At 45.2% G+C, this 9,753-nt stretch overlaps 1 protein-coding gene across 1 annotated transcript in view; it reads left to right on the top strand.

Annotated features, from left to right (window-relative positions):
* LOC139538930 (transmembrane protein 198-like) overlaps nucleotides 1-9,753 on the top strand; it is a 91,231-nt gene that overhangs the window by 41,281 nt on the left and 40,197 nt on the right. Inside the window, exons 3-6 of the mRNA XM_071341512.1 lie at nucleotides 2,446-2,681; nucleotides 4,408-4,601; nucleotides 5,601-5,746; nucleotides 9,441-9,748. Of these exons, the coding sequence (XP_071197613.1) occupies nucleotides 2,446-2,681; nucleotides 4,408-4,601; nucleotides 5,601-5,746; nucleotides 9,441-9,748 (884 nt within the window). The remainder of the gene's footprint in view (nucleotides 1-2,445; nucleotides 2,682-4,407; nucleotides 4,602-5,600; nucleotides 5,747-9,440; nucleotides 9,749-9,753) is intronic.

Raw genomic sequence — 9,753 nt, 5'->3', positions numbered from 1 at the left:
TGTCTCTCTCTCTCCTCCTGCAGGTTACCGCTGCTTCAAGGCAGGGATGTTCTCTAACCTCTCTCCTGTCTCTCTCTCTCCTCCTGCAGGTTACCGCTGCTTCAAGGCTGTGATGTTCTCTAACCTCTCTCCTGTCTCTCTCTCTCCTCCTGCAGGTTACCGCTGCTTCAAGGCAGGGATGTTCTCTAACCTCTCTCCTGTCTCTCTCTCTCCTCCTGCAGGTTAATGCTGCTTCAAGGCTGTGATGTTCTCTAACCTCTCTCCTGTCTCTCTCTCTCCTCCTGCAGGTTACCGCTGCTTCAAGGCTGTGATGTTCTCTAACCTCTCTCCTGTCTCTCTCTCTCCTCCTGCAGGTTACCGCTGCTTCAAGGCTGTGATGTTCTCTAACCTCTCTCCTGTCTCTCTCTCTCCTCCTGCAGGCTACCGCTGCTTCAAGGCAGGGATGTTCTCTAACCTCTCTCTAGTCACTCCTTGGTCTCTAACATGTCTCCTGTCTCTCTCTCTCCTCCTGCAGGTTACCGCTGCTTCAAGGCTGTGATGTTCTCTAACCTCTCTCTAGTCACTCCTTGGTCTCTAACATGTCTCCTGTCTCTCTCTCCTCCTGCAGGTTACCGCTGCTTCAAGGCAGGGATGTTCTCTAACCTCTCTCCTGTCTCTCTCTCTCCTCCTGCAGGTTACCGCTGCTTCAAGGCTGTGATGTTCTCTAACCTCTCTCCTGTCTCTCTCTCTCCTCCTGCAGGTTACCGCTGCTTCAAGGCTGTGATGTTCTCTAACCTCTCTCCTGTCTCTCTCTCTCCTCCTGCAGGTTACCGCTGCTTCAAGGCAGGGATGTTCTCTAACCTCTCTCCTGTCTCTCTCTCTCCTCCTGCAGGTTACCGCTGCTTCAAGGCAGGGATGTTCTCTAACCTCTCTCTAGTCACTCCTTGGTCTCTAACATGTCTCCTGTCTCTCTCTCTCCTCCTGCAGGTTACCGCTGCTTCAAGGCTGTGATGTTCTCTAACCTCTCTCCTGTCTGGTCTGCAGGCTCTGATCCAGCGACGGGCAACTTTGATGGGAGTGGGGGGAAAGATTTAGAAAAGTTATAACTCATTTCTTGCAATGCTACACATTTTGCCATAGGGTGTAGAGAAATATTTGCAATGTTTGCAGTATGATATCTTAGTGTGACTGACTAACAAAATCAATTGGGGGGGGGGGGCCCCCGGCCAGTAATTCGACCGTGATAACAAGTTTAATAGCTGGCACCGAAACTAATTTAGCAATCTAAAAAATGTTAGCTGACGTTAGCTGGCTAATTGACTGACTATCAGAGACATGACAAGTTTTTATAACCTGCTGATGGACAACCAAGGTTAGAAATGACATCTTGGTGTATTCTACTATACTGTCAACAGTAAGCTGAGACCAATGACGTATATATAAACCCTGGATTGCTGATGTTTTAGACATGGAGAGGCTTCGACGCCAATGGTCCTCCATGTTTGAACACATCAGAAAAACAGTCTTCTGTATGAATTTAATATTTAATTTAAAATGTTTCAAGGACAAAATGAAGTGTTTTTAAGTATTTTTTTGTTGTTGTAGTGGGGACAGTAACATTATCACTTTCCAAATGTTGTAAGAAAAATGTTTTTAGATATTATATACAGTATATATATATTATATTATATACAGTATATATATATTATATTATATACAGTATATATATATTATATTATATACAGTATATATATATTATATTATATACAGTATATATATATTATATTATATACAGTATATATATATTATATTATATACAGTATATATATATTATATTATATACAGACATGTCTGTCTGTCCTTCAGGCTCTAACTTCTCTCCCGTTTGTCTATATTGCAGTCTCTAACCGGTCTGTCTGTCTGTCTGTCTTCTGTCTGCCCTTCAGGCTCTAGCCCTCCTCTCTCCTCCTCTCAGGCTCTAACCTGTCTCTCTCTCTCCTCTCCTCATCTCAGGCTTTAACCTGTCTCTCTCTCCTCCTCTCCTCTCCAGGTTACCGTTGCTTCAAGGCGGTGATGTTCTCTAACCTCTCTCTCTCTCTCCTCTCCTCTCCAGGTTACCGTTGCTTCAAGGCGGTGATGTTCTCTAACCTGTCTCCTGTCTCTCTCTCTCCTTTCCTCTCCAGGTTACCGTTGCTTCAAGGCGGTGATGTTCCTAACCTGTCTCTCTCTCTCTCCTCTCCTGGTTACCGTTGCTTAAAGGCGGTGATGTTCTCTAACCTGTCTCTCTCTCTCCTCTCCTCTCCAGGTTACCGTTGCTTCAAGGCGGTGATGTTCTCTAACCTCTCTCTCTCTCTCTCTCTCTCTCTCTCTCTCTCTCTCTCTCTCTCTCTCTCTCTCTCTCTCTCTCTCTCTCTCTCTCTCTCTCTCTCTCTCTCTCTCTCTCTCTCTCTCTCTCTCTCTCTCCAGGTTACCGTTGCTTCAAGGCGGTGATGTTCCTAACAGGCTTGATGTTTGGCTCTGTCATCATCTTTCTGCTGTGTTATAAGGAGCGTGTCCTGGACACCCAGCTGAGTGTGGAGGCCTCGGTGGGCATCGGCCTGGGCATCGGTACCCTCTGTGGCCTGGTCACCATGCTGGTACGCTCTGTTGGACTATACATGGTGGGGCTGCTTCTGGGACTACTGCTGGGCATCGCCTCACTGGTAAATAAGAGCATACAGTCTTTATCTGTGTGTGTGTGGGGGGGGGGGGGGGGGGGGGGTTGTGTGTTTGTCGAGGGTGTGTGGGGGGGTTGTGTGTGTGTGTGTGTTTGTTTAAGTCTGGAAGAAAATGAACACGTTTTTTATGTAATTCCCTTTAGTTGCACATCTAGCGAGTGAGGAATGTGCTGACTAATGTGATCTTCTAGTTCTGTACTGCTGCTGCTCATTTCATGGCAAAGTTTGCAAATAATAAATAATAGATTCAAATGGTATACTTCCTCATGGTATACTTCCTCATGTTATACTTCCTCATTATGTACTTCCTCATGGTGTACTTCATCATGGTGTACTTCATCATGGTATACTTCCTCATGGTATACTTCCTCATGGTATACATCCTCGTGGTATACTTCCTCATGGTATACATCCTCGTGGTGTACTTCCTCGTGGTGTACTTCCTCATGGTATACTTCCTCATGGTATACTTCCTCATGGTATACTTCCTCATGGTGTACTTCCTCATGATGTACTTCCTCATGGTGTACTTCCTCATGGTATACTTCCTCATGGTATACTTCCTCATGGTATACATCCTCATGGTATACTTCCTCATGATGTACTTCCTCATGATGTACTTCCTCATGATGTACTTCCTCATGGTGTACTTCCTCATGGTATACTTCCTCATGGTATACTTCCTCATGGTATACTTCCTCATGGTGTACTTTCTCATGGTATACTTCCTCATGGTATACATCCTCATGGTATACTTCCTCATGATGTACTTCCTCATGGTATACTTCCTCATGATGTACTTCTGCCTACTTTGCAGTTAACATTTAATTGAGAAGGTTTTGGGGGAAGTATTTCTGTCAACCCACAAGACGGTTAAGACATCAACTGTCTACACACAGTAGCAAACGATGCCCAGGCCAGACCGATGCCCAGGCCAGTAGCAAACGATGCCCAGGCCAGACCGATGCCCAGGCCAGTAGCAAACGATGCCCAGGCCAGACCGATGCCCAGGCCAGTAGCAAACGATGCCCAGGCCAGACCGATGCCCAGGCCAGTAGCAAACGATGCCCAGGCCAGACCGATGCCCAGGCCAGTAGCAAACGATGCCCAGGCCAGACCGATGCCCAGGCCAGTAGCAAACGATGCCCAGGCCAGACCGATGCCCAGGCCAGACCGATGCCCAGGCCAGTAGCAAACGATGCCCAGGCCAGTAGCAAACGATGCCCAGGCCAGTAGCAAACGATGCCCAGGCCAGACCGATGCCCAGGCCAGACCGATGCCCAGGCCAGACCGATGCCCAGGCCAGACCGATGCCCAGGCCAGACCGATGCCCAGGCCAGACCGATGCCCAGGCCAGTAGCAAACGATGCCCAGGCCAGACCGATGCCCAGGCCAGACCGATGCCCAGGCCAGACCGATGCCCAGGCCAGTAGAAAACGGGCGCACCAGACCGAAACGGGCGCACCAGACCGACCGACAGGGCAATATTGCTGGAAATTAATTGTTTCCAGCAAAAATTAAATGTTTTAGGTTTGGCATTTTAAGCCAATAGAGGCTAGCCAGTGGTGGGATAATGTCAATGTTAGGTTGATATAGATAGTAGCTGTGAGATTGCATTGTCTGAGCTTGCGCTATCAAACCAGGAAATGTTCTCCTGATGTACTATTGGCTATCTGAATAAACGTAACGTAACACAAATCTCTCCATGCAGGTGGTAATGGAGGAGTTCCACCACCCCCGGACGGTGTGGGTGCCCCTGGGCGTGTTGTTGGGGTCAGGCATGCTGTTCGCCGTCCTCACCCTCCAATGGCAGCGCTTCTTCACCACCCTCTCCACCGCTGTGTTTGGCTCGGCTGTCATCACCGTCACTGTGGACTACTTCATCGAACTGTTTGCCCTTGTCAGGTATATTAAAGACACATATATGATATTATATATTACATATGATATTATATATTACTGATACATTTATATTATATATTACAGATACATATTATATATCACAGATACATATTATATATCACAGATACATATTATATATTATATTATATATTACAGATACATATTATATATTACATATGATATTATATATTATAGATACATATTATATATTACATATGATATTATATATTACAGATACATATTATATATTACATATGATATTATATATTACTGCCACATTATATATTACATATGATATTATATATTACAGATACATGTTATATATTACATATGATATTATATATTACTGCCACATATTATATATTACAGATACATGTTATAATCCACAGATACATATTCCATATGATATTATATATTGCAGATACATATTATATATTCCATATGATATTATATATTACAGATATATATTATATATTACATATGATATTATATATTGCAGATACATATTATATATTCCATATGATATTATATATTACAGATATATATTATATATTACATATGATATTATATATTACAGATATATATTATATATTCCATATTATATGATATATTACATATGATATTATATATTGCAGATACATATTATATATTCCATATGATATTATATATTACAGATATATATTATATATTCCATATGATATTATATATTACAGATATATATTATATATTCCATATGATATTATATATTACAGATACATATTATATATTACATATGATATTATATATTACATATGATATTATATATTGCATATGGTATTATATATTGCATATGATATTATATATAACAGATACATATTATATATTACATATGATATTATATATTACATATGATATTATATATTGCATATGATATTATATATTGCATATGATATTATATATTGCAGATAAATATTATATATAACATATGATATTATATATTACATATGATATTATATATTACAGATACATATTTGAGAGGATCAAGGTGGCTCCACCCCGTCCTGTCTGCTGGTTCACCTGGGTCATCATGGGGGTGTGGCCTGTACTGGCATTGCTGGGGGTCCTCATCCAATGGAAGGTCACCGCCGAGGGATACTCACACACTGAGGGTAAGTCTGAACCCTTAACCCTAACAGAGGGATACTCACACACTGAGGGTGCTGTCTTGCCAGCTCCTGTGGTCATTGTCATGCCAAGTTTGAACGTAGTCCTAGACATGATTAAGCCTAGTCCAAGACAAAAAAAAGAAAAGGGCCCAGGACAAGGATTAAAAGGAAACTTCAAACATTTTGAACTTCATATTCATCCTCTCCAGCACCACCCCAACATCAACATATGTCAAAATGGCACCTTTTTTGTAGTTTTTTTGGGGGTTTTGTAGTTTGTAGATCGAGCATGATGAGCTTTTCATCGTGTGATTTTAACCACTTATCTTCATCTAACTTTTTTACTACAAAACATAGACATGCCCCATTTTCACATACACTAATACACTATATACAAAAGTATGTGTACTCCCCTTCAAATGAGTGGATTCAGCAATTTCAGCCACACCCTTTGCTAACAGTTGTACAAAATCGAGCACACAGTCATGCAATCTCCACAGACAAACATTGGCAGTAGAATGGCCTTACGGAACAGCTCAGTGACTTTCAACGTGACACTGTCGTAGGATGCCACCTTTCCAACAAGTCAGTTCGGCAAATTTCTGTCCAGCTAGAGCTGTTATTGTGAAGTGGAAACGTCTAGGAGCAAAAACGGCTCAACCACGAAGTGGTACGCCACACAAGATCACAGAAAGGGACCACTAAGTGGTGAAGCGCGTAGCGCGTAAAAATCGTCTGTCCTCGTTCGCAACACTCACTACCGAGTTCCAAACTGCCTCTGGAAGCAACGTCAGCACAAGAACTGTTGGTCAGGAGCTTCATGAAATGTGTTTCCATGGCTGAGCAGCCGCACACAAGCCTAAGATCACCATGCCAAGCGTTGGCTGGAGTGGTGTAAAGCTTGCCACCATTAGACTCTGGAGCTGTGGAAATGCGTTCTCTGGAGTGATGAATCACACTTCACCATCTGAGCCTGACGGACAATTCTGGGTTTGGCGGATGCCAGGAGAACACTACCTGACGAATGCATAGTGCCAACTGTAAAGTTTGGTGGAGGAATAATGGTCTGGGGCTGTTTTTTATGGTTCAGGCCCCTTAGTTCCAGTGAAGCTAAATCTTAATGCTACAGCATACAATGACATTCTAGACGATTCTGTGCTTCCAAATTTGTGGCAACAGTTTGAGTAAGGCCCTTTACTGTTTCAGCATGACAATGCACCCATGCACGAAGCGAGGTCCATACAGAAATTGTTTGTCGAAATCGGTGTGGAAGAACTTGACTGGCCTGCACAGAGCCCTGATCTCAACCCCATCGGACACCTTTGGGATGAATTGGAATGCCAACTGCGAGCCAGGCCTATGATCCCAACATCAGTGCCCAAACCTCACTAATGCTCTTGTGTCTGAATGGAAGCAAGTCCCCTGCAGCAATGTTCCAACATCTAGTGGAAAGCCTTCCAAGAAGAGTGGAGGCTGTTATAGCAGCAAAGGGGGGGGAAACCAACTCCATATTAATGACCATGATTTTTGAGAATGACATGCAGGTGTCCACATACTTTTGGTCACATAGTGTATGTTGATGTTCGGGGAATAGTGGAAGTGATGAATGTGATGTTTAACATTTTTAGAAATAACCCTTTCATCAGGTTCTAACCGGCTTATAGTGTGGTAGGAGGTAGGCTATATACCACCACAGAATCAGCGGTTTCAGAAAAGCAGAGTTTTTTTTACCATATAATGATGCATTGACAAGAAGTCACACATCTAATGTGATAAAGCTGTGAAAATGTGATGGCTTGTGATCAAAAGCAAAAAATGGAGGGAAAGAGATGCTTTGGATGTGGTGGTGTGGTTCTGATCTGGTGGTTGTCATAGTAACAGCCTGGTAACGTGGTGCGCCCCCCCCCCCTCTTCTACCCCTGCTCCCTAGTCTCCCTGAGTTAAAAGTTTTTGATTACTGGGCTTGAAGGGTGTCAGGGGATAGGAAGACGGAGGGTGAGAGAGAGGTGAGAGGGTGAGTGGGGGCACGGAGAGGATGGCGGGAGGCAGGGTGGAGGACAAGAGGGGGTGAGGGGGCAGAGAGAGGGTAGGGGGCAGCGAGGAGTACAAATAAGGGGCAGGGTGAGAATGGGGTGGCAGTGATGAGGATAAGAGGGGGCAGGGTGAGGATGGAGGGGCAGTGATGAGGATAAGAGGTCGCAGGGTGAGGATGGAGGGGCAGTGATGAGGATAAGAGGGGTGAGACAAATGAGGTAAGATAAGGGAGGTAAGGCAATAAATAGGCCATAGTGGCAAAGTAATTACATATAGCACTTAAACACTGGAGTGATAGATGTGCAGAAGATGAATGTGCAAGTAGAGATACTGGGGTGCAAAGAAGTAAGATAAATAAATAAAGTATGGGGATGAGGTAGTTGGATGGGCTGTTTACAGATGGGCTATGTACAGGTGCAGTGATCTGTGAGCTGCTCTGACAGCTGGTGCTTAAAGCTAGTGGGGGAGATATGAGTCTCCAGCTTCAGTGATTTTTGCAGTTCGTTCCAGTCATGATAATGAACAGTGAACAGTATTATTAGTCCTGCTGCCTGCATGGGGGAGTGTGTTAACACATTGTAGGATTATTTTTGTGGAATCCCCATGCTGTGTGGAGTTGTGTGAAAGAGGGCATGTTTGATGACAATGTTTGGAGCTGGCTCGTTCTCTCTCTTTCTCTTTCTCTCCCTGTTTTTTTTCTCATTGTCTCTTATCCAATCCTACTGTCTCTCTCTCACCCTCCCTTTGTCTCCCCCTCTCCACTCTCACTCTATCTATTTTCCTCCCCCTCTTTCTCTCATCCTCTCCTGCTCTCTCTCCCTCCCCCTCTTTTCTCTCGTCCTATCCTGCTCTCTCTCCCTCCCCCTCTTTTCTCTCATCCTATCCTGCTCTCTCTCCCTCCCCCTCTTTTCTCTCATCCTCTCCTCCTGTCTCTCTCCCTCCCCCTCTTTTCTCTCATCCTCTCCTCCTGTCTCTCTCCCTCCCCCTCTTTTCTCTCATCCTCTCCTCCTGTCTCTCTCCCTCCCCCTCTTTTCTCTCATCCTCTCCTCCTGTCTCTCTCCCTCCTCCCTTTTTTCTCTCGTCCTACCCTGCTCTCTCTCCCTCCCCCTCTTTTCTCTCATCCTCTCCTCCTGTCTCTCTCCCTCCCCCTCTTTTCTCTCATCCTACCCTGCTCTCTCTCTCCCTCCCCCTCTTTTCTCTCATTCTACCCTGCTCTCTCTCTCCCTCCCCCTCTTTTCTCTCGTTCTACCCTGCTCTCTCTCCCCCCCCTCTTTTCTCTCGTCCTACCCTGCTCTCTCTCCCTCCCCCTCTTTTCTCTCATCCTCTCCTCCTGTCTCTCTCCCTCCCCCTCTTTTCTCTCATCCTACCCTGCTCTCTCTCTCCCTCCCCCTCTTTTCTCTCATCCTACCCTGCTCTCTCCCCCCCCCTCTTTTCTCTCATCCTACCCTGCTCTCTCCCTCCTCCTTTTTTTCTCTCGTCCTACCCTGCTCTCTCTCCCTCCCCCTCTTTTCTCTCATCCTCTCCTCCTGTCTCTCTCCCTCCCCCTCTTTTCTCTCATCCTCTCCTCCTGCTCTCTCTCCCTCCCCCTCTTTTCTCTCATCCTCTCCTCCTGCTCTCTCTCCCTCCCCCTCTTTTCTCTCGTCCTCTCCTGCTCTCTCTCCAGTGGTTCTCAGTCGACAGCAGCGGAGGATCCAGTTGATGAGGATCCACCAGAAGGAAGAGAGGATGCAGAAAGAAGTGAGGAAGAAGAAGAAGAGACAGAAGCAACAACAACAACAACAGAAGCAGCCGGAGCAGCTCCAGCATCAGCAGTACCACCGCCCTCCTCCACCTACCTACCCTCCTCCTACCACCGCCGCCACCACCACCACCACCACCAACACCAACAACAAACCCCTCCTCCCTGAGCCTATCACCTACCACAGGAAACCAAACCCCATTCGACGCTTCGATGGGGACGTGCTGTCTCCTGTAAG

The sequence above is a fragment of the Salvelinus alpinus genome, chromosome 14 (genome assembly GCF_045679555.1).
Source record: "Salvelinus alpinus chromosome 14, SLU_Salpinus.1, whole genome shotgun sequence".
Classification (NCBI taxonomy): domain Eukaryota; kingdom Metazoa; phylum Chordata; class Actinopteri; order Salmoniformes; family Salmonidae; genus Salvelinus; species Salvelinus alpinus.
Note: the sequence above shows the minus strand (reverse complement) of the source record. Positions and strands in the feature narration are given on the sequence as shown.